The 26,027-nt window shown below is 42.3% G+C and overlaps 1 protein-coding gene across 2 annotated transcripts in view; it reads left to right on the top strand.

Annotated features, from left to right (window-relative positions):
• Positions 1-26,027, top strand: part of LOC139570975 (pro-neuregulin-3, membrane-bound isoform-like) — a 532,592-nt gene that overhangs the window by 400,843 nt on the left and 105,722 nt on the right. For both annotated transcript variants that reach the window (XM_071393388.1, XM_071393387.1), the window contains exon 3: positions 14,594-14,667. In XM_071393388.1, coding sequence (XP_071249489.1) covers positions 14,594-14,667 — 74 coding nt within the window. The remainder of the gene's footprint in view (positions 1-14,593; positions 14,668-26,027) is intronic.

Below are 26,027 nucleotides of genomic sequence, written 5' to 3'. Positions count from 1 at the left end.
GTATACCTTACAGTGAAATGCTTTCTTACAGGCTCTAACCAATAGTGCGGAAAAAAAGGTGTGTGTGTGTGTGTGTGTGTGTGTGTGTGTGTGTGTGTGTGTGTGTGTGTAGGTAAGTAAAGAAATAAACAACAGTAAAAAGACATTTGAAAATAACATTAGCAAGGCTATTTACAGACACTGGTTAGTCAGGCTTATTGAGGTGGTATGTACATGTAGGTATGGTTAAAGTGACTATGCATATATGATGAACAGAGAGTAGCAGTAGCGTAAAAAGAGGGGTTGGCAGGTGGTGTGACACAATGCAGATAGCCCGGTTAGCCAATGTGCGGGAGCACTGGTTGGTCGGGCCAATTGAGGTAGTATGTACATGAATGTATAGTTAAAGTGACTATGCATATATGATAAACAGAGAGTAGCAGCAGTGTAAAAGAGGGGTGGGTGGGGCACACAATGCAAATAGTTGGGTAACCATTTGGTTACCTGTTCAGGAGTCTTATGGCTTGGGGGTAAAAACTGTTGCGAAGCCTTTTTGTCCTAGCGGTACCGGACCTGGCACTCCGGTACCGCTTGCCATGCGGTAGTAGAGAGAACAGTCTATGGCTGGGGTGGCTGGTGTCTTTGACAATTTTTAGGGCCTTCCTCTGACACCGCCTGGTGTAGAGGTCCTGGATGGCAGGCAGCTTTGCCCCAGTGATGTACTGGGCCGTACGCACTATCCTCTGAAGTGCCTTGCAGTCGGAGGCCGAGCAATGATGCAACTGGTCAGGATGCTCTCGATGTTGCAGCTGTAGAACCTTTTGTAGAACCTTTTGAGGATCTCAGGACCCATGCCAAATTTTCCTGAGGGAGAATAGGCTTTGTCGTGCCCTCTTCACGACTGCCATGGTGTGTTTGGACCATTGTAGTTTGTTGTTGATGTGGACACTAAGGAACTTGAAGCTCTCAACCTGCTCCACTACAGCCCCGTCGATGAGAATGGGGGCGTGCTCGGTCCTCCTTTTCCTGTAGTCCAGAATCATCTCCTTGAGGGATAGGTTGTTATTCTGGCACCACCCGGCCAGGTCTCTGACCTCCTCCCTATAGGCTGTCTCGTCGTTGTCAGTGATCAGGCCACTGAACCACTGTTGTGTCGTCTGCAAACTTAATGATGGTGTTGGAGTCGTGCCTGGCCATGCAGTCGTGGGTAAACAGGGAGTACAGGGGGGGACTGAGCACTCACCCCTGGGGAGCTCCAGTGTTGAGGATCAGTATGGCAAATGTGTTGCTACCTACCCTCACCACCTGGGGGCGACCCGTCAGGAAGTTCAGCAACCAGTTGCAGAGGGAGGTGTTTAGTCCCAGGTTCCTTAGCTTAGTGATGAGCTTTGAGGGTACTATGGTGTTGAACGCTGAGCTGTAGTCAATCAATAGCATTCTCACGCAGGTGTTTCTTTTGTCCAGGTGGGAAAAGGCAGTGTGGAGTGCAATAGAGATTGCATCATCTGTGGATCTGTTTGGGCGGTATGCAAATTGGAGTGGGTCTAGGGTTTATGGGATAATGGTGTTGATGTGATCCATTACCAGCCTTTCAAAGCACTTCATGGCTACGGACGTGAGTGCTACGGGTCTGTAGTCATTTAGGCAGGTTGCCTTTGTATTCTTGGGCACAGGGACTATGGTGGTCTGCTTGAAACATGTTGGTATTACAGACTCAATCATGGACATGTTGAAAATGTCATTGAAGACACCTGCCAGTTGGTCAGCACATGCCCGGAGCACACGTCCTGGTAATCCGTCTGGCCCCGCAGCCTTGTGTATGTTGACCTGTTTAAAGGTCTTACTCACGTCGACTACGGAGAGCGTGATCACAGAGTCGTCCGGAACAGCTGATGCTCTCATGCATCCCTCAGTGTTGCTTGCCTCGAAGCGAGCATGAAGTGATTTAGCTCGTCTGGTAGGCTCGTGTCACTGGTTAGCTCGCGGCTGTGCTTCCCTTTGTAGTCTGTAATAGTTTGCAAGCCCTGCCCCATCCGACGAGCGTCGGAGCCGGTGTAGTATGATTCATTCTTAGCCCTGTATTGACACTTTGCCTGTTTGATGGTTTGTCGCAGGGCATAGCGGGATTTCTTGTAAGCTTCCGGGTTAGAGTCCTGCACCTTGAAAGCGGCAGCTCTACCCTTTAGCTCAGTGTGAATGTTGCCTGTAATCCATTACTTCTGGTTGGGGTATATACGTACAGTCACTGTGGGGACGACGTCCTCGATGCACTTATTAAAGAAGCCAGTGACTGATTTGGTGTTGAATCCCGGGACATGTTCCAGTCTGTGATAGCAAAATAGTCCTGTAGTTTAGCATCTGCTTCAATATAGCTGGGTCGCCCCGTCCTGTCCCTAGGGGGCTACCACCCTGCAGTGCCCCAACACACCCCACTCAACTTTAGGATCTTTGTGAAAGATTAATTATTGGTGTTGAGTGTATTAGGCCAAACCAGAGTGACAACCCAAAGAACGGCAGACCCCCATGTCCAGCACTGAGAAGCCCAGCAGCTAAATAGGTATTTCCCCTGACGTGGCCATGTTTCGATATAAGGCATCTAGACCTTATGAAAGTTGCTCAGTATACCCTTAATCTGATAGTAAATCAATGCTGGTGATACATAACTTGACATTGTGGGAGGATAACCAAACTTCCAATTAATGGCAATTCATTTCTTTGTCGCTATAGATGCCTGGTTACACAATTTCTTCAGATAAGTCTCCAGTATCAACAGTTCCAAGCAAACAAAAACAGGGAGAAGGGAGAAAATGTAGACATGCTGACCTGAAAGAACATACTCTTTGCCAGAATTCAGCCAGCCTTCAGAAGAACATAACCTTTGCAAATACAGTTGAAGTCGGAAGTTTTCATACACCTTAGCCAAATACATTTAAACTCAGTTTTTCACAATTCCTGACATTTAATCCCAGTAAAAATTCCCTGTCTTAGGTCAGTTTGGATCACCACTTTATTTTAGGAATGTGAAATTTCAGAATACTAGTAGAGAGAATGATTTTTTTCAGCTTTTATTTCTTTCATCACAAGTTTACAAACACTCAATTGGTATTTGGTAACATTGCCTTTAAATTGTTTAACTTGGGTCAAACATTTCGGGTAGCCTTCCACAAGCTTCCCACAATACGTTGGGTGAATTTTGGCCCATTCCTCCTGACAGAGCTGGTGTAACTGAGTCAGGTTTGTAGGCCTCCTTGCTCGCACACGCTTTTTCAGTTCTGCCCACAAATTTCCTACAGGATTGAGGTCAGGGCTTTGTGATGGCCACTCCAATACCTTGACTTTGTTGTGCTTAAGCCATTTTGCCACAACTTTGGAAATATGCTTGGAGTCATTGTCCATTTGGAAGACCCATTTGAGACCAAGCTTTAACTTCCTGACTGATGTCTGGAGATGTTGCTTCAATACATCCATATAATTTCCCTCCCTCATGATGTCATCTATTTTGTGAAGTGCACCAGTCCCTCCTGCAGCAAAGCACCTCCACAACATGATGCTGCCACTCCCGTGCTTCACAGTTGAGTTAGTGTTCTTCGGCTTGCAAGCCTCCCCCTTTTTCCTCCAAACATAACGATGGTCATTATGGCCAAACAGTTCTATTTTTTGTTTCATCAGACCAGAGGACATTTCTCCAAAAAGTACGATCTTTGTCCCCGTGTGCAGTTGCAAACCGTTGTCTGGCTTTTTTTATGGTGGTTTTGGAGCAGTGACTTCTTCCTTGCTGAGTGGCCTTTCAGGTTATGTCCATATAGGACTCGTTTTACTGTGGATATAGATACTTTTGTACCTGTTTCCTCCAGCATCTTCACAAGGTCCTTTGCTGTTGTTCTGGAATTGATTTGCACTTTTCGCAACAAAGTACATTCATCTCTAGGAGACAGAACGCGTCTCCTTGCTGAGCGGTATGACGGCAGAGTGGTCCCATGGTGTTTATACTTGTGTGCTATTGTTTGTACAGATGAACGTGGTACCTTCAGGCGTTTGGAAATTGCTCTCAAGGATGAACCAGACTTGTGTAGGTCTTCAATTATTTTCTGAGGTCTTGGCTGATTTCTTTTGATTTTACCATGATGTCAAGCAAAGAGGGACTGAGTTTGAAGGTAGGCCTTGAAATAAATCCACAGGTAGACCTCCAATTGACTCAAATGATGACAAAGGCACAGTCAACTTAGTGTATGTAAACGTCTGACCCACTGGTATTATGATACAGTGAGTTAAAAGTGAAACAATCTGTATGTAAGCAATTGTTGGAAAAATGGCTTGTGTCATGAACAAAGTAGATGTCCTAACCGACTTGCCAAAACTATAGTTTGTTAACAAGAAATGTGTGGAGTGGTTGACAAACAAGCTTTAATGACTCCAACCTAAGTTCCGACTTCAACTGTATGTCCTCTTCTGTTTCACACCTCCAGCAGAGGAATTACATTTCTGCATGTAATTCAGTTTCACTGGCATATAGTAAGTTCTATGGATGGTCTTAAACTGCAGTAATTTATATCGGATATGATATGAACTTGACTGGGCATGCAAACATACCTATGTCGATTCATCATCATCAATAGCTTCTACCAGGTGTTTCTCACATTTTTGTTTTACATGTTTTATGTCTTCGGGGAAAGTCTCTATCAACCCTTGATACAGTTTGTAAATCAACTTGGAGGTTTGTCAGACTGCCTTAAAATAGCATCTGGCTTGTCCAGTGTTTGCTGCATGGAGAAAATAAAGTGTTGTATCTACAGGGAATTCACCTGAGCTCTATTACTGACTTGTCTTTCCAGGCTGCCTGACCCTGCTGAGTTGTTGTAAACTGCAGCTGGAGCCTTCATGGACAGAGAAGATATTTTGGGTTATTGACACGTTCTTCTGAGTTTTACTCAGAACCACTGTGTGGCCAGGAAGAGAATATGTTCTTAAGCGGTGTATCTTAAAAAGACAGGCTTCCTCTGCAGAGCCAGGTTCCTCAGAAAGTTTTTTCTTCCCTAGGATAGTATTTAATAGCCACTGTCGCCTTTGTGACAACTGCACTATACTAATGGTCTACTAGATAATGTTTAGGAGCAGCATAGGTGAAACATGATAAGGTCTAGACCACTTCAGACAGAGACTATTAGCTTGTTGCACGTCACCTCCAAAGATATCCCTCTTTCCATAAACGACTCGATTAATAGAACAGATTTTAAAAAAGGAAAATCGAATCAAAGTAAGTTAGGAAGGAGGGTGATATTCAGCACAAAGATAAGAGGTCTACTGATAAGGTGTTAATAGGCAGGAGAGTGGGAGAGACAATGAGAGATAAGGGCTGAATTTATAATCATTTATCTCTACTTTAATGGTATTTTAAAATCACAATGGGATATAATCATACAGCTTCTAATAATGAACTCAAGTAGTGGCATTTGTTGGTGACTTCCTGCAACTATAGAGGGTTGCCACCTCCTGGCAGCCATGTTGAAAGACCACCGTATCAACTCTTTCGACAACAACACCTGAACTGTCAGAAAAGCTAAGAAACCTTTTTGCCCGTCAAGACCTGAACCCAGACGGCTATCAGTACAGGGTCTGCTCCGATCATTTCATCACTGGTAAGTCTGATCGATTTCAAGTTTAGTTTAGCTGTTATTCTAACCAGGTGTTAACAACAAGACTAAGTTAGTCAACATTAGCTAGCTCGATAGCTTGTAGTCTAGCTATTAGCATGTGTCATGTGAGTTTCAAGTTTTGGGAAAGCTATTTTGTTCACCATGAAATTGCACCTTTATAACAAAGGATTGCATGCATCTATCTTCGCATTTACAGACTAATGTAAGCCTACTATTCCTAATGTGATTAGTAGATTGGATAGTCATAATTTAGGCTATTAATGAGAACGTAGTGACATAGGCCTATAGGCTATATCGAAGACGTTTCTTTCCTTTGCATGGGGAAAATGGTGCTTATAATAAACATTTCATACAATTTTACTACACTTTATGTGACTGGAGACATTAGCAGAGTCGATGGTAGCCTAGGCCTACTCTGCTGACACTGACAACAGATCACTAAAAACAACCTTGTCTTGAATACAACCATGCAATCTAGATGTATGAAAAGGGCTCATGGCTAGAAGGGATCCAGCTTTTGTCAAATTAACGTCAAAGTTTTTTGCATTTTAGCTAACCCTAACCCTTTTCCTAACCTTAACCTAGTTCTCATAAGCTGCTATGTTAATTCTCCTAACCTGCTGCTTAAGTTCTTCTAATATGCTACGAAAATTAAAATATGACATTAATTTGACAAAACCTGGATCCCTTTTAGCCACGAAAAGGGGAGATAAAAATGTTACAATATGACGTACATATAGTTGTAGGACATTATTGTCCCAAAGAACTCCCGTGGTACTGACCCAATTATCATTTTTTGGGAACTTGGTAACACTTTACTTGATATCAAGCATCATAACACGTTATGACAAGGTCATAACCATATCATAATATGTCATAACAGCTGAAATAAGTTGTCATAGTCTGTCATAATATGTTCATAACACTGTCATGACCTGTATATTTACACCTGTTGTGACATATATTGTGTAATTTTATGGCTGATTTTGACACCTACATACTGTAAGAGTGTCAACATTTATTCAAAGTTTTTTTCCCTGCCAAGAAGTTTCCATTCGTTTGTTTCTGAGGTCAAAAAGATGGTGTCTTGTCCTGCTCCTGAAATCTACTTCTGCATTTATTCCAGTCATCAGAAACAAAGCATTGGAGTAGATGCATGTTACAAGCCCTTATTAACCAACAAAGCAGTTTTAAGAAAAATAAGTGATAAGTAAAAAATATTAATTAAAGTAACATCAATGTGTGCGCATCATTGTGTGCGCAATTACAATGATAATTTAAAATGGTCAAGTTCAGAAAATGTTTTTAAACATAAACATTCTGTTAACAAGTACTGTAGGCTACGGTGTAATGTAATGTTTTGCCTTGTGTGGTAGGTTTTGTGGGTTTTGACACTCTTATAAAATGCAATATGTGTCACAACAGGTCTAAATATATGTGTCATGACAGTGTTATGACCATATTATGACAGGTTATGACAGCTGTTATGACATGGTTGTGACAGTGTTAGAATGTGTTATGACGCTGGGTGTCAATTAAAGTGTTACTGAGAACTTTATTCATAAGAGAAGTGAAAATGTATGGACATTACATCATAGGACAAAGGCCTCAATGGGATAGGACAACCTCCTGTGTTGACTATTGGTTGTTCCAGCCCAACAATATATTTAATCTTTGTATAGCACTAAAACACCTGAATGAATTAAACACAACCAAACAATTACAGTGCCCTGATGGTATAGGTGACCTGAAGAAGTGATATTCTAACATCAGGTGTGTTTTTCATTTGTTTATGTACTGTATGTTCACCAGCTGAACTCTATGAAGACACCCATGTCGACTGGATTCCCATTGTAAAGATGAACAATGCTGCAGTACCATCAGTTTTTACTTCTACTACTTTGTCCTTTTCCAGATACAGTATGAAAGAGACATCTCTCAGTTATACAAGATGGTTGTCATTATGCTGTGCTTTGGTCAATCTGATTCTGTTGTGCCATTGGAGTAGAGAGTACCTTCACCTTGTCACCATGACAAAAGTGCCCCCTTAAACCATATGAATATATAAAATGTAATTTGGAACAACATGTAAAATACTATTGTTTATGATATTGTAAACATACTGTACTTTAATAATAGGCTATATTGTTATATGAAATGAAAAGTATTGTTGTGTGTCATCTCTGCTTTGCCTTGCCCCATTGAATAATATGTATTTCTTATCGCCTAACTAATCTTTATTTATTTTAAAATATAAAAACATTTAGCATAGACAATGTCATTGTTGTGGTAGTCTTATCACAATGCCACCACCAAGTGCCACTCAGACAATCTGGGAGAAAAGTATCTGTCATTGAACTTGGTAGGAGTAGGTGTGTGTATGTTTTAAGCTAAGGATCTCATCAACTCCTGCTTCCATACATTTCACCACCTAGATTACAACAGTTGGATTTGCACTAAACAATTTAATTTAAGCAGGTACAAAAGGCATGTACAAAATCTAGTATGATGATTAGCCCCATAAACAGTGCATTGTTCCACATCTAGTTATGTTACAGCCTTATTCTAAAAAGTATTACATTATTTATTTTCCTCATCAATCTACACACAATACACCATAATGACAAATCAAAAACTTGTTTTTATACATTTTTGTAAATTCACAAAAAATAAAAACTGAAACATCACATTGTAAATTTGACATAACTATTCAGACCCTTTACTCAGTACTTTCTTGAAGCACCTTTGGCAGTGAATAAAGCCTCAAGTCTTCTTGGATGTGATGCTACAAGCTTGGCACGATTACAGGCATTTTTCTCTGCAGATCTTCTCAATGTCAGGTTGGATGGGGATGGTTGCTGCATAGCTATTTTCAGGTCTCTTCAGAGATGTTCGATCAGGTTCTAGTCCAGGCTCTGGCTGGGCCAGTCAAGGACATTCAGAGACTTCTCCTGGAGCCACTCCTGCGTTGTCTTATCTGTGTGCTTAGGGTCATTGTCCTGTTTGAAGGTGAACCTTCGCACCAGTCTGAGGTCCTGAGTGCTCTGGAGCAGGTTTTTGTCAAAGGATCTCTCTGTACTTTGCTCCATTCATCTTCCCCTCGATCCTGACTAGTCTCCCAGTCCCTGCCACTGAAAAACATTCCCACAGCATGATGCTTCCACCTCCATGCTTCACTTTAGGGATGGTGCCAGGTTTCCTTCAGACGTGATGCTTTGCATTCATGCCAAAGAGTTCAATCTTGGTTTCATCAGATCAGAAAATCTTGTTTCTCCAAGGACAGAGTGTCCTTTAGGTGCATTTTGGCAAACTCCAAGCTGGCTGTTATGTGCCTTTTACTGAGGACTGGCTTCCATCTGGCCACCGTACCACAAAGGCCTGATTGGTGGAGTGCAGCAGAGATGGTTCTGGAAGGTTCTCCCATCTCTACAGAGGAACTCTGGAGCTCTTTCAGAGTGACCATCGGGTTCTTGGTCACCTCCCTGACCAAGGCCCTTCTCCCCTGATTGCTCAGTTTGGCTGGGCAGCCAGCTCTTGGAAGAGTCTTGGTGCTTCCAAACTTGTTCCATTTAATAATGTTAGAGGCCACTGTGTTCTTGGGGACCATCAATGCTGCATAAATATTTTGGTACCCTTCTGCAGATCTGGGCCTAGACACAATCCTGTCTCGGAGCTCTACGGACAATTCCTTCGACCTCATGGCTTGGTTTTTGCTCTGTCATATACTGTCAACTGTGGGACCTTATATAGACAGGGGTGTGCCTTTCCGAATCATGTCCAATCAATTTAATTTACCACAGGTGGACTCCAATCAAGTTGTAGAAACATCTCAAGGATGATCAATGGAAACATGATGCATCTGAGCTCATTTTCGAGTGTAATAGCAAAGGGTATGCATACTTATGTAAATAATGTATTTCAGATTTTTATTTTGTATATATTTTTTAAATCCTGTCTTCGCTTTGACATTATGGGGTATTGTGTGTAGATTGATGAGGAAAAAATGTATTTAATTAATTTTAGAATAAGGCTATAACGTAACAAAATCTGGAAAAAGGGAAGGGGTCTGAATGCTTTTTGAATGCACTGTACATTATCTAATGGTATCATTTTTAAAATGAGAACATATAGCTGAACAATATGTAAACATTGTGTGAATTAAGCTATTCTCTGCTTCAGATGCACAATGTCAAGGGGTGCATTGCAAATGCCCATAAGGCTAATGCCATCATACTGTTGGCCAGCGGTTCCCAACTGTGGTCCTCGGGTACAAATAACAGTACACAATTTTATAGTAGCCCCGGACAAGCACACCTGATTAAATTTGTCAACCAATCATCAGGCCCTCAATGAGTTGAATAAGGTATTTTTGTCCGGGGCTACAACACAAATGTGTGCTGTTGGAGTACTCGAGGACTGGAGTTTTGAACCATTGCTGTAGGCCTATGGCTGCATTCCATTATCAGCAGCAAAATTGGTTTACATGGCTGATATCCTAAAAAAAGAGTGACAATCAAATTAAACTAATTGGAGAGCTTATGACTGAACAAAAAGGTCATGTTCATTTGAGAATACAACACAGAAACACAGAAAAATTTGAGACAGATTCCCTTCCCCTCATCATTGCAGGATTGTGATCTGTGATTAATCAATATCGACACTAATTCAGCTTGAATAATACTTTTAAGTTAACAATGAAAACAAGTTTAAACACTTAGTAACTTCAAAGACTCAACATTATTTCATATAATTTCAAAGTGTACAAGTAAGCTAACTCATATGTAAAGGTTAGATGTCTTAGTAACAAGTAGGCTATTATTACTGAAGCATAGTTTTAGAAGAACAAAAAAAGTAAATACCAGAGGTGGCCAACATCACTGCACTGATCCCTGATCTACTGGGTGAGCAGAATTCTATTCCAGCCCAGCAATTGCACACCTAATTAACACCTAATTAGGTTTGATAAATTGAATCGGGTGTGTTAGTGCTGGGCTGGAACAGAAGCCTGCACAACCAGCAGGGTTGGCCTGCTCCAGTTGTAATAGGTTTATACATTGTGTGTGACTTTTAAACTGCATTTTTGTTTGTATGTAATACATGGTAAACAAGGTTGTGCCCTTATTCTCTTGGGACATTCATTGGGACCTTTTTATCTGCATTCAAGGTTTCACTCCTCTGTATCTGAGGACAGAAAACATCACAAAGAAACAGGCTGCATTATACTAACATTAGACAGCACTAAATATTATTTTGCTCCTCGTAGTTTTTCTCGCTAGGGGCTGGAACTGTCCTCCCACAAAGGTACCTACCCTATCCAGAGGAGCCTACTCTCCCTTCCCGGACAGCTGGAACTGCTAGCTAATCCTTTCACCCTCTTCCATGGCTGTTAGCTAGCTAGCTGGCTAGCTAATAATACATTGTTTTTGATCATTTTCAAAATATGTTTACTTACTTGAATAGGTATGTAAACACTGCCTCTTCCCAATATTTCCGGTGGAAGCGGAACGCAGCCAGCCATGTGGACAATTGGAGGACTTCCAGTAGACAGTAGTCTCTGGTATTCTAAGCCTGGTTCGGTTGCTGGGTGTTTTGTGATGCAACTGCAAGCCGTCTATAGAACGTTCAATGTCTCCTCTCCCTGTTGGAAAGGCAAAAGTCTCTGATAGGAACGTAGAATTTATCATCTTGGTGTGCCAATTTTTCTTCCTCACTGCTAGGCGTGGGACCTTCGGCTTTCATGCTGGGGTCATTGTCCTCATTCTTGTCATCCCTGTGTAGGTGTCAAGCTTCCCCGTTGAGCATGATGGCTCGTCCGCTCTTGAGAAAATGACACTGAGAGTGCTTCTTCGGCACCAACTGTTCCAATAGGTCTCCTAACCTGAGAGCGCAGGGGGAATGAACACTAGTCTTGTGGCTAACAGTTATTGCTGCCCTTGCATTGGGTCAAGCCCACTTGGTCATGCAGTATAAGGTTTTGTGAAGTGAAGCGGCTAAGAGGACAGAGTCAAGACAATATACTGTATATCCATTGCCCACTTTGCCCAAAATGAAATGTTATGCTCAAAAATTGGCCTGCAATCTGATAGGTTACACAATCATTGAAAAGTCCTGTCAACGTTGTAGAAATGTATTGTCGTGACCCGTCTTTATATAGACCTTCACGCTTGACTCAGGGCAGTTGCTGCACATCCGACTGCAGACAAAATGTCCAGACGGTAACATGAGTGGAAATGGTTTAGATCCATAATCTATTGTGTGTTGCCTGGCACTGAGATTTTTAACGTCTGATGTTAAATCATGGGGCACGATGAATGTCTACTGTCTTTTAAAGGCACACAAACCCAGAATAGCACTTAAACAATAAAGATGAAGTATTATTGACCAAAATACAGAGCATAAAGTACACGAGTAGCCAGAAGGTGATTTGCTGCTCGCTCTCTCTTGCACGCATGCATATTCTCCCTCTCTCTCTTTCTCTCTCTCTGTCTCACACACACTCATACACTAGGCGGTCTCTCCCCCTCAGATGCTTCAGTTTTGAAAATATGGCATGTATACTTGTGGGCTATAGTGTAAGCATTACTAAGGCGGGTTAGATTGAATCCGACAGCTAGGAGCAGATCTTCCTAACTTGTATCTGTTACTATGTGTAGCTACCTCTGTGTAACAAGATTATCTCCTTTAGTCAGTGTTCAAAGCTAACACCTCTCAGCCCCCTGGGATTATACCACCTCAGCCTAATTAAAGGCCCACTGCCTAGAGCAGCACAAAGCGCTCAGATGCTAACCAGGCTAAATGTTCTTTTCACATGATCAAACTTAAGGCACTAAACTGACATTTCCCAGTGTCCACCATTTCGTAATGAAAATGAAATACAAGTATACTACCAATCCAATGAATGTGCTTTTGTGCTTTAATAGGCTAAATCATAATTGTAGGCTATGCTATGATAAACGCAATATTGTCATACCATTTTGAAGTCATGAAAAGATCTGAACAACAAGAAATTATACACTGTAATACAATACTGCATGATAGTACAGTAGACTGAAGTATATTGTTTCATTCTACACAAAATTGTTTTCCATATGGCAACATCTGAACTTTTCCATTTCAGTGTGACTTGCGGTGCTCGTTGAGTCTGTTGATGCCCTGCATATGTTGTGATGTGTGTGTTCTACACATCTTCGGCTAAACCCGACAGCTTGAGGCCTTGTATTTATATTTATTTCCTGTCTACTGAGCTTTGTGCATCAGGCTCCATTGGTTAGTGATATCTACAACTCGTTCTACAAACCCCCTCCTCTATTTGTTCCTGCTAATTAATGACTGTGACACTAATTAAAACCAGAGCTGCTCTCAATACCTTCTGCCTCCTTCAGAGAAACATTCATATTTCCATTTACTTGTCCCAGAGCCTAATGAATATTCTGGTGCATGTTTTCAGGCGAGAAACGCAGTGGCAGGAAACTGTGCCAAGTGGGAGTGGGAGAGAGTGGCAACTTGACAGAGACACAGGCAGGAGACGGGCCTGCCATGAGAATAGTGGGACCGAAAATGTAATTATGGCCAAGGAAAAACACATTTACATAATCCACAAAAATATATGCACATACATTTCCCATTATACAAATAAATACAATGACCACACACATATACATTCAAAGGATACTGATTCTTATAACATTCTCATGCATTCACCAGAGAAAACATTTACATTGTTTGGTCCAAAACAGAAAGATATTAGAAAAGATAGAGAGAGATAATAATTACGTAGATACACCTGCTTGCTAAGCAACCTGCTGGGCCCATTTGAAACACCCTGCTGTTTTATTGTGTTGCACCTCTCTCAAAGAATCGGAGTGGACACAATTTTCTGAATGATAACATGTTAAATCTGTCGAAGTCGTGTGCACCGTGGTGTGTGTGTGCGTGCGTGTGCACATGCATGTGTATTAAGCTCTAATCTCTCTGTCTCTCTCCTCTTTACCACCCCCTGTTTTTTTCTCGACTGTTTAATCACAGCGTCTTGCTCCCTCTCGCTTGCACAGTTGGTCCTAATGGCTGTCAGGGGAACTGCTGATTGACCAAGAGATTCCATAGAATGAAAAATTATTTTTTGTTAAAAGTCACCGGTTTGCAAGTTTCAGATGTTCTCTGATCCTGGTAGGACTGTACTTTCTGATTGGGGATAGTCTCCATCAGTATGTGGCTTCAGACCTCCTCCTTCTGGCTCCTGGACTATGGGAAATGTCAAATGCTGAACAAATCTGACTCATATAATATATGATATGTGATCGGGCCACAACCCTGACTTAATTTGCATATAGCTTTAAAGAAATGTTCATGAATCGTGCTTTACTCAGTCTTGGTTTGGGCACATTTTCCAGCAAAGCTCATACTTATCAATGCATAGGTTTAATGCATGACTATGTGTGAAATAGCATGTCTGCCTAATGATTGAAAATGAAGCTTTAGCACCAAAAAAAATTGAGACAAAAGAAGCTGAGTTTAAACAAACTCTGAGCCTATGGAGGATTGCTCGAGCTTGGATATGTCAAACCTAGACCTGGTGTAAGCCCCTTAGCGTATATGCAGTTTGTATGCTCTGTGTGGAAAGGTCATGCATTATATGCAATCTGTGTGTGCTTCAGAGGTTGGTCCTGAGGACATGTTTCTTTAGTAAGTTACTGCCTGACACCGGGATTAGGGCTGAGAGCTTCTGAGAAGTGGAAGAGCAAGAAGGAAAGAGTGAGCAAATAGAAAAGGAAGATGGATTCAATGCATATTTTTTTATGCTCCTGGCCATCTGACACAGATATAATAGAGTTGAGCTTGAACAATACTTGCATCATGAAACAGCATATTCAATTGCCAGCAATCTACTATAACCAAATTTCTCAAACCCTGCTTCACCCCAAGTTCACAATGTGTTGACTGACATGTATTTTTATTTACAGGTGTAAAGAAGGCTACCAAGGTATACGCTGCGACCAGTTCCTGCCGAAGACCGACTCCATCTTATCTGATCCGAGTAAGAACCTTTCCTTAATCATCTAATGAGAACTAAACACAAACTCCGGAAATAGTCAGTGCACCTATTTGTTTTCATGGTTTCAGGTCTACATTCATATTAGACACGACAAACATGAACATTAAAGGGCATTGTCTCTTCTCAAGTATCAAAAGTGCATAGGCTGTACTTAAAGAGGGAAGGTTCAAATAAGTAATCTTTCTCAGTTTGATTACCGTGTTGTAATAGAAACACTTTGACTGTGGGTCCCCACTGATGCTCTATGTACACTATGCTCATGTTTGCCATGATCAGGCAAAAGAAAACACATTAATAAAACCATCTCATTGCCAGTTTCTGAAGAAATCAATCTGTCTCTAACTGTGGATGGTCTCTCTATTCTTCACCCCTAAACTCCCAGCCTGGTTTTTATAGACTAGACTTAACATTGTAAAGGTAAATCTGGGACACTTAAATTAGTGTGACATGTTAAGTTTGGTATGGTTACATAAGACATATTGTTACATAAGGCAAAAATGAAAGTAGGGTGGTTGGTTGGGGGGATGGGGGGCATATAATGCAAATGTCTAGCAACCCAAAGGATGCGGATTTGAATCTTATCATGGACAATTTTAGCATTTTAGCAAAATATCAACTTTTCAACTACTTACTACTTTTAGCTACTTTGCAACTACTTCGCATGTTAGCTAACCCTTCCCCTAACCCTAACCATTTTAGCTAACCCTTCCCCTGACCCTAACCTTAATCCTTTAAACTAACTCCTAAATGTAACCCTAACCCTAAAACCTTGCTAATGTTAGCCAGCTAGCTAACGTTAGCCACCTAGCTAGAATTCGTAAAATATCAAACTTTTTGCAAATTCGTAACATATTGTATGTTTTGCCAATTTGTAACATAACATATAATATGGAATGGGGGATGGACATCCACAAATTAATACATACCATGCAAAACGTAATCTATCATTCTAAATGGAGTGTGACGGATTACATTCAGAATAATACGAAATGCTCTGAGACCAGGTTGAAACTGCACCCAACAGAATATAATAGTTAAGCTAGTACAGTCCTATCAAAGCAGATATGTCCTGCCTTCGTGATGAAGTGATAAAATGCCCTCTGGAATATAACAGAGGCACAGGAAAAAGGTCCTTGAAAAATATGACATTTATTCTCAATAGCTGTCTATCTCCTTTCATTAGTGAGTGCACAATGTGTGGGTGTGTGTACTGTACAGTGAGATAAAAGAAAAGTTAAAAAACAGTTTTGAAAGGAACAGAGTTGTTTCTTTCATTTGAGTATGTGTGCTAGAGTAGGGCTGTTGCGGTGACAATATTACCACCACGCCGGCAATCATGAGTAGGGCTGTTATGGTGACCGTATTACCGCCACACTTGCGGTCACGAGTCATGACTGCAGTAAAATATCACGTGACCGTTAAGGCACGGTAATCTCCTTTTATGCACTTTGGACATGCTTTGGTAGTACACAACTCATCAGGTTACTAATGGCCTGGTACTCAGGGCTCTATTGTCCCTCTAACCACTCTGACATCAATGCAAATGCAATGGAAAATCACATCAAACAGTATCTTGCTTTTAAACTCACCTCAATGTGCTTGATCAATTTGAAGAAAGAAATTCAACAAAAGGTTGAACCTGATTGAAAAACATTGTCATTATGGATGTTGTTTCAAAGCCTAACAACGAAATGGACAACACTTTCTAAGGTGATGATTAATTCAAAACCCCCATTGGCATATTAGAGCGTATGCATATGCATAGGCCTATATATGAGCCCAAACCCAAAAAAACAAGAACCTGAATTCAAATAATGATTGTGCCGTTCAGTGGCGATTTTAGCATGTAAATCTTGGTGGTGCAACCCCCCCCCCCCAATTTTTTATATGCATGCCAGCAAAGTGGCAGGTAGCCTAGTGGTTAGAGCGTTGGACTAGTAACTGTAAAGGTTGTAAGATCAGATCCCTGAGCTGACAAGGTAAAAATCTGTCGTTCTGCCCCTGAACAAGGCAGTTAACCCACTGTTCCTAGGCCGTCATTGAAAATAAGAATTAGTTCTTAACTGACTTGCCTAGTAAATAAAAAATGCCACAACTCAACCATAAACAATACATTAAATGCTCTATAACGGTGACAAACAATGTGCCTATATAAAGCTGTCGCAACACCATAACCACTAACACACCTAGTTATCAGTGGAGCCTTGTCTGGCAGCGAAACAGTTAATTCAGCCTAATTTAGAGCCTTTAAAAAAACATGGCTGACTTGCTTAAACAAATGTGGGTTCTAATAAGAATTGCGATGTACAAACTATGGCGTAAGGGTACAACGAGCCGATAAGAGGCAATCCGTAATTTGGATTAAGACATTAATAAGCGAGCTAGGACAGACGTACTCAATATAACTATTTGTTCAGCACTTTTGAAATGTACAGCAACAGAATTCAGAAAATGGGCCTTTCTTACAATATTCTCAATGTACACCAAGTCAGAACCGTAGGTTAAATAAAGGGGGCCTATAAGCAGACAATGAAAGCTACACTATTCGTCAGTGATCTTCAGGTCGGAGCTCTAGAAAGAGGCCCGATTTCCAGACTTGCAATTCCAAGTTGGATGACCATTGAAAACGTATTTTCTCAGTCAGAGCTTGTTTTTTCAGAGTTCTCAGCTGTCTTGAACCCACTGAAGTCAGATTTCCCAGTTCTGGGTTTCCAGTTGTTATGAGCGTGGCAGAAGTCATGCTGGATTGACACCATGGCCAATGTTGAATGTTTATCCTTTTAAGCTTGGAAAAGAGACCCTTAAACCCAGACTTGGAACCACACACCCACTCCACTGAATAGCAGGCTTGTGATTGCTTTGCAATGCTTGCAGTTAACCACTAATTCCTTCAAAACCACTCACTGTTGAATTTGCTATTTCCAACTTGTGTAATGTTTATGTTCAATGGTCGATGAGCACTGATATGTTTTATCTATAATTTCTCTTTATTATTTCTCTTCATATAACATGGATTAAAAAGCATTTGCCAGCACATTAGATTGTTGACTTTATTCATGATGATGTCTGCTAGCTTGCTAGCTAATATTTTGAAAGTATGATGTTGACCTGATCAGTCCAATCAAAGCTATTGTAGATATAACGTGATTTGACATAATTTTATCTGTGGCCAATGACCTTGAGCTTTCTTAGATGGGCACTTCTAATGTAACTCTATGGCAGCACCCAAAGAGCTTGAATTTTCAAGCTCTACCCTTACATTTGGCGGTGACGTAGTGTCCCCATGAGTGATAGAACACTGAGCCAATCATGGCGCAACTAGAGAACATTACCAAATCACGGCGCAACTAGAGAACATTACCAACCCCCACGCTTCGTATTTTCCACTGACTGCCCCACCACCACAGAAAGCACTGAGGTAGGCTGAAACAGCTGCATTTTGGAGCTGCCTTACTCAAGAAAGCAAAAAAGAGAGCATTTGTATGCAGCTTTATTAACATGTTTTATTACATTGTTTGCAAACTGATATGTGACACATATTAATGTCAAAATAACACAATAACAAAATAACACAAAAGGTGGGGCTCAAAACAGGTGGGGCCCAAGCCCCCAAGCCCACTGCCCTGAACGACGGGTCACCACTGGTACATAGCCTACTGCATAGTACACATGGCAGAAAAATATTTAAAATAAAAAATTATTTAAGATCTCTTTGGTACATAATTGGTTTAGCCTATACTCCAAATTGTTACAAATTCTAGTAATCACCTTTTAGTGTGGACTGTATTATAATGCATACTGGCTGGACTGGTTACCTTATACTACGCTCCAAAGTTTGTATCCGTGAGTCTGGGAGAGAACGTATAGGCCTTGCCGATGCTGTTGGTTCATTGATGTGCAGGCTTACAAAGATAGCCTCCCTTTTATTTGATTTTGAATCGCCTAGTAATATGGGATTTTTTATTTTTGCGTAATTGATGAGCTGACACATTACCTTAAGCTACAGAATATCTCACCACCGTGCATTTCCATGTCCTCCCCTCTCTCCTTCATTTCTTTCTTGAGCGTGCAGAGAGAGGGACTGTCAACAGTTGTTTAAATATATTTTGTTGTGAAAACGTGTTCCTATCGATGTTCCCAAAAAGATTTCACTTGGTTTCCCAAGTTAAGCACTGGGTGTCTGCAGGAACACGGTTGGAGAGCCCATAGCATACAGAGTTTGGGGTGAAATAGCACCTGTCGTCCAGCAGAAGGATGCATGCTCATCAAACAGTGGTTGATGCTGAGTGAAATAACCAGAGTAGCCTACCCAGCATATGATTGGAAAACGAACAGGTGGCAAAGTGGCCTCAATTAGCTTTTTGAGCTATTCCATGCCCCTGTTCCTGCCCATTTGATAATAGGCCATTCTAAATCTAAACTAATTTGACATATGTGACCGACCGCCTTTATTCGGTCTTCTGTAGCACAATGTGAAATTGTGTTTATTACATTGGATAAAAACAGAGACACCTAGCTACAAAAAGTTATATCATACACTGCAATTGAGGAGCAATGGGAAAGTATTTCTGCTTTGAAAGTTGATAAACTTCTAACTTCACTTGTGAGAAAATGGCCTTTGAATGTTTTGGTACCTACTGGAGAGCTCTTCTTTGTCTACACCCATTCATGTGCGATGAAAACTAATGGGACTGTAGCGACTGTTGGGTGTAAACTACGTTTCTATTCAAGCGTTGATTGACATGATAACAGACCAACAGTATTCGAGAAAAGTTGAACAAACTGACCCCTCTGACCCTGTACAATACATTGTGACGTATAACGACGTCACGTACGGCACGCATTACTCAACACATTGCGTGCCATACAGCTTCTTTCTACCAGGGGTAGTGCTTTCCACCAAGCGACAGGGAAAGGGGGATACCTAGTCAATTGTACAACTGAATGCATACATTTTTTGTGTCATCGCTGCAAGCCATCATGACTCTCAAAAGCCGCGACAGCCGCGGTATACTTGTGAAGATAACTTTAGCGTCCCCCTAAAAACCCTATTCAAATTCAAAACAAACCTTCAAATAGGTATGCAATGACACATTATAAGCTCTTTATAGTGTTTTATTAACATTTTAGAGGTGATAAGTTTGACATATCTCCCCATTTCACTATTACTCAGTAGCCTTCGCTTCCCCCTCCTCAATTTAAAAAGAAATCAGGCGGAGCGCCATTGCCTTCTTCAATCATGCAGAGAAGGGCAGCATGAAGGTTGCGTCATTGATTTAGCTGGAAAGCGGAGAAATTGAGATTTACAGTGGTATTCACATTACAGTTGACCTGGAAGTGTTCATTTTTGGGGTGCTAAAATATGGTCACGTGTATATTCTCCTACATTATTTTAACATTTCTACAAACTTCAAAGTGTTTTCTTTCCAATGGTACCAATTATATGCATATCATGGCTTCAGGGCCTGAGCAACAGGAAGTTTACTTTGGGCACGTCATTCAGGCGGAAATTGACAAAAAAGGTGCCTAGCTCTAAGAAGTTTTAACTATCATACTGTAATTCCACTGATTTCAAAACCCCGTCCTCCAGAAAGTGGAGCGCAACACTTATGCAGTTCTACTAAGCAATATATATTTTTTAAAAGCCGCGTTAGACAAGATTACCTACATATACACTGCTCAAAAAAATAAAGGGAACACTAAAATAACACATCCTAGATCTGAATGAATGAAATATTCTTATAAAAAACTTTTTTCTTTACATAGTTGAATGTGCTGATAACAAAATCACACAAAAATTATCAATGGAAATCAAATTTATCAACCCATGGAGGTCTGGATTTGGAGTCACACTCAAAATGAAAGTGGAAAACCACACTACAGGCTGATCCAACTTTGATGTAATGTCCTTAAAACAAGTCAAAATGAGGCTCAGTAGTGTGTGTGGCCTCCACGTGCCTGTATGACCTCCCTACAACGCCTGGGCATGCTCCTGATGAGGTGGCGGATGGTCTCCTGAGGCATCTCCTCCCAGACCTGGACTAAAGCATCCGCCAACTCCTGGACAGTCTGTGCGGCAACGTGGCGTTGGTGGATGGAGCGAGACATGATGTCCCAGATGTGCTCAATTGGATTCAGGTCTGGGGAACGGGCGGGCCAGTCCATAGCATCAATGTCTTCCTCTTGCAGGAACTGCTGACACACTCCAGCCACATGAGGTCTAGCATTGTCTTGCATTAGGAGGAACCCAGGGCCAACCGCACCAGCATATGGTCTCACAAGGGGTCTGAGGATCTCATCTCGGTACCTAATGGCAGTCAGGCTACCTCTGGCGAGCACATGGAGGGCTGTGCGGCCCCCCAAAGAAATGCCACCCCACACCATGACTGACCCCCCGCCAAAACGGTCATGCTGGAGGATGTTGCAGGCAGCAGAACGTTCTCCACGGCGTCTCCAGACTCTGTCACGTCTGTCACATGTGCTCAGTGTGAACCTGCTTTCATCTGTGAAGAGCACAGGGCGCCAGTGGCGAATTTGCCAATCTTGGTGTTCTCTGGCAAATGCCAAACGTCCTGCACGGTGTTGGGCTGTAAGCACAACCCCCACCTGTGGACGTCGGGCCCTCATGGAGTCTGTTTCTGACCGTTTGAGCAGACACATGCACATTTGTGGCCTGCTGGAGGTCATTTTGCAGGGCTCTGGCAGTGCTCCTCCTGCTCCTCCTTGCACAAAGGCGGAGGTAGCGGTCCTGCTGCTGGGTTGTTGCCCTCCTACGGCCTCCTCCACGTCTCCTGATGTACTGGCCTGTCTCCTGGTAGCGCCTCCATGCTCTGGACACTACGCTGACAGACACAGCAAACCTTCTTGCCACAGCTCGCATTGATGTGCCATCCTGGATGAGCTGCACTACCTGAGCCACTTGTGTGGGTTGTAGACTCCGTCTCATGCTACTACTAGAGTGAAAGCACCGCCAGCATTCAAAAGTGACCAAAACATCAGCCAGGAAGCATAGGAACTGAGAAGTGGTCTGTGGTCACCACCTGCAGAACCACTCCTTTATTGGGGGTGTCTTGCTAATGGCCTATAATTTCCACCTGTTGTCTATTCCATTTGCACAACAGCATGTGAAATTTATTGTGAATCAGTGTTGCTTCCTAAGAGGACAGTTTGATTTCACAGATGTGTGATTGACTTGGAGTTACATTGTGTTGTTTAAGTGTTCCCTTTATTTTTTTGAGCAGTGTACTAACCAGCTCAAACAGACAGAAGCATGCTATATAGACCAATCCAAACTCATCTCTCAGCATGTCCATGCCACTCATTGTCTCAGCCAATCATGGCTAGCGGGAAGGTTGCTGACTTTTTCTGTGGCTTAACCAACTAGGCTCGTAATGTAACAACATATTCGTATTTACAGATGGCATACAAGTTTGTTATTAAGGCACATGAAAGTTCACATGTTTCAGAAGACATTTCTGCCAAAAAACGCATTTTGATTAAAAAAATATTAAGTTCAAATGGCTCTTGTGTTAAGTAGTGACCCGCAACATACGCCTAGTTTCCTGAAACGGGTCACATATTAAAACCTTTCTGGACTACCCATCCCGGATCCGGGATCCTTGTCATCAGAAACGCTGACTAGCATAGCCTGGTCTAGCGCCACAGGGTTAATAAAGACAATATTAAATTGAGAATAGTCAGATGGGTGAAAATATGATCACTTGATGAGAGAACAGCTGTGCAGCCTGAGACAAGGAACAGAGCTCAAGCTTTTTTTGCGACTTTCTTAAATCAGCAATAGTGTAATGAACATGATGGGAGACAGAATCATAAAACACGGGACGAGATGTTAAAACTGTCCATTGTGCCAATAGATGGTATGCACTCACATGAGATTTGCCGTGATGTTGACAGAGTGGCATGGGAGGATGATTTCTTAGACTGGGTTAAGATGTCAATTTTGGGACACATCCTCAGTAGTGTGCCTTCGAATCAGTGGGTGTTTCGCCCTTTAATCACTAAACACCCTCATCAAAGGTGGCCAGCTAAAGGGTGATCAAGCCTTAGCTTGTGTCCCATGCCCAATTAAGATTTCCCACGGGACTATGCAAGGCAGGGGCGCCCTCTTCCCTGAGCCAGCCCTACAGCTGACCGCATACCTCATATGCCCTCCTCAAGTTGGAGGGATCTGAATTGGGTTCTCAGGTGGGGGTGGGGGGTCATGAAGTTATAGCCCAGCAAGGGTCCTTCCGTTTGATCCAGATCCACTGGCTGCCTCTTTCAGCTGCTTGAGAAACTGCTCTGACGGTCTGCCGCAGAGCCTGTCCATGGATTCCAAGATCTTTCAGCAACCTGATGGTGGAAGAAGCCACGAATCCTCTGCATCCCACTTCAACTGGCCAGACTTTTGCATTCCAGCCACGCTGAGTTGCGTCTGCTGCCAACTCTGTCTAACGCAGTTTCTTACGCTCGTAGGCCTCTTCAACAGAGTTTTCCCACGGGACTGTGAGCTCTATGATGTACACAGCCCTTCGTGAAGGGGACCAGAGTACCATGTCTGGCCTAAGGTTGGTAGAAGCAATCTCAGGTGGAAAAATGAGTTGCTGGCCAATATCGACAAGCATCTTCCAGTCCCGGGCCATGCCTAGGTGTCCAGTTTCTGGCTTTGTAGGAGGATGCTTGGGCCTTTTCTGTCCCTCCCGGATGAACGTTGTTTTTTTGATGGGATTGCTTGTTTTTGGAGGTAATGAATTGGTTGCACTCCTCTTGGTCTCAAGTGCTGCAGCCAGGCTCTTGAGGACCTGATTGTGCCTCCAGGTGTAGCGGCCTTGTGAGAGGCTGGTCTTGCAACCTGTCATTATATGCCTGAGAGTCGCTGGAGCTGGGCAGAGGGGGCAGGTTGGGTCCTCGCCATACCATTGATGTAGGTTTTTTGGTGATGGAAGCACATCATAAACAGCTCTTATGATGAAGCTGATGTTGCTTGCCTCCATTTGCCAAAGCTCACTCCAGTTGATCTTTCTCCTCTCCAGGCCTTCCCACCGCGTCCATTGCCCTTGTTTAGCAAGAGAGACAGCCTTTGCACTTCTTGCAGTCTCCTCCTGTCTGCGCACCTCCTCGACCACCAGCTTCCTGCGTTCAGATGTTGTTGCCTTATGGAACGTTGGTTTGCTTGCTGCCAGGCCAAAGCCTCCTCTTCCATGCTGGATATTCCCCACAATGTCTTGGTGTCTCAGGGCTGATGTTGCTTGCTGCACAGCCTTGGATGATGTCCATTTCCGTCCAGTTTGTAGGGGAGGTGCAGCCTTGCTAATGGTCTGGTCTTTGGAGTCCTTCAATGTCATCTGAAGTCTTACTTTAGAGATCTGGTTTCAAGCGCAGGGTGTGCAGCAGGAGTTTATTGTAAAGGACCACAGGAGGAGGCAGGTAGCTGGGTCCAGGGGCAGGCAGAAGGTCTAACACACGGGGTCCAAAAAGGCAACAGTACAGGCAGGGAAAAGGCTAGTAGTGTCATCCGGGAGATCAGGCAGTAGGTTGATAACAGGAAATCCGATAGGCTAAAGTACAGGCAGGGAATAGGCAAAAGGCGTCGTTAGTGAGGCAGGCAAAAACTATCATACACGGGAGGAGTAAATCACAGGAAAAACAGAGGTCTGAAAGATGTGTCACAAAAAACAATACCTCACAGTGATGGGGTGCAAAGAACTGAACTACATAGTGTGTGATAATGACATAAAGGTGTGTGAACAGGTGATCAGAATTCAGGTGATTGGGATCTGGAGAGTGAGCTGCATTCAGGGGATCTATGTGTTTGAGAGTGTGAGTTGGAAGCAGACGTTACAAATAGCCTATAGTTGCACTATGCAGCCATATATGTTTTGATTCATAAGACATTCTAAGGTTTGTATCATCCACAACTAAAGTTGCCAAATAACTGTAAATCTAGTGTTTGTGACCTGTTTCAATGATCACTTTTACACACAACAAAGCCACTTCATATGCGCACTTGCTCCGGAATGGGAAAAATTCCTTTCTATTTTATTCAGCTAAGTTCAATTACATTCTACTTACTATAAAATCATATCATATAAAATAATGGCACGGAACTTGTAAGCATAGGCCTGTCTTGTCTGCTGAATGAACAATGGCGCATAGCCAGATAACATACAGTAGGCCGACTCATATTCTGTTCTTCTGTGTTTATGTTAAATAACGGTCAATTGCCGTGAGACAGGCAGTCTTTTCCATTACAATAACCAGCTGACAAAATGTCATGACCGCAACAACCCTATGTTAGGGTCATACTGCCTCTCACAATACCGGGCCATTGATGTCTTGGTTCTTTCACTAACCTCACTGAGTCAGCCTACTAGGCTCAGCAGTACTACAGACTGGGGTCTGACTAAATATGTTGCATTTTTTACTTGTTTTGAGGGGAAATTAGAAGAAAGCATCAAAATCCACCTGGTCCATATGCACGGCCATTTTAAGTGTCTGTCTACAGAGATTTTTATTGATTTCGTCCAAGGAAGCTCCATGGGTATCATGTTCTTAAAAGTAATTTGATATATCATGTATTTTTCCATATTGATCATGGTATCAAGGGGGGGCCATCTCCTGTCTCTGTGAACTTTGTCATTGTGAGATCAAAGTGAGGGACAGATTGTGCACAGTATAGAGCTCGGCTATTATCTCACCATCCTCTCCATTATATCCCTTTTCAATTTTCTCTTTCATCGCTTTAATGCCTTTAGCCACAGATTCCTCTTGAATTGCTGTGTGACTTTTATTCCTCACAGTTTTTAATAAAGAGTTTAATTAAAGACATAATCATCTACCGAGAAGTGATTTCAATTGATTTGATCTTGTTTGGCTTTCGACCATAAATCCCCCCCCAAAAGCGGTAAATAAACGTAATGCAAAAAAGATTAGTTTGAGACCTGTGACAGATTCATACGAGTGGTCATTTGAGAGAGTGAGTTTAAGTTATTGCCCAAATGAAACTGGCACCGACAATCCTTGCTGTAGCTTGCAGATGTCCAAATCCATTCAGCCAAAAGTGGAGGGTGTGTTTTATTGTCAACCATGGCATTTGGACCATGCAGTTTAAACAGTTATATTATTCACCCCTATTCTCCTTCTCCCAATTAGAAATGAACTGGGCTTCCATTGCCCCAACAGCCCCCTACAGCTCAAACTGTCCCAGCCTCTCCCCTTCTTCTCCTTCCTTTCCTCCACACACTGTCCCCCAGGTAAACTAATATTACATACAGGGCCTCACTGGTAGGCCAGGTTGATTCTGCCAAGGCCTTTGGCTCACCAAGGCTGTCATGAGTGGCACA

The sequence above is a fragment of the Salvelinus alpinus genome, chromosome 3 (assembly GCF_045679555.1).
Source record: "Salvelinus alpinus chromosome 3, SLU_Salpinus.1, whole genome shotgun sequence".
In the NCBI taxonomy this organism is placed as follows: domain Eukaryota; kingdom Metazoa; phylum Chordata; class Actinopteri; order Salmoniformes; family Salmonidae; genus Salvelinus; species Salvelinus alpinus.
Note: the sequence above shows the minus strand (reverse complement) of the source record. Positions and strands in the feature narration are given on the sequence as shown.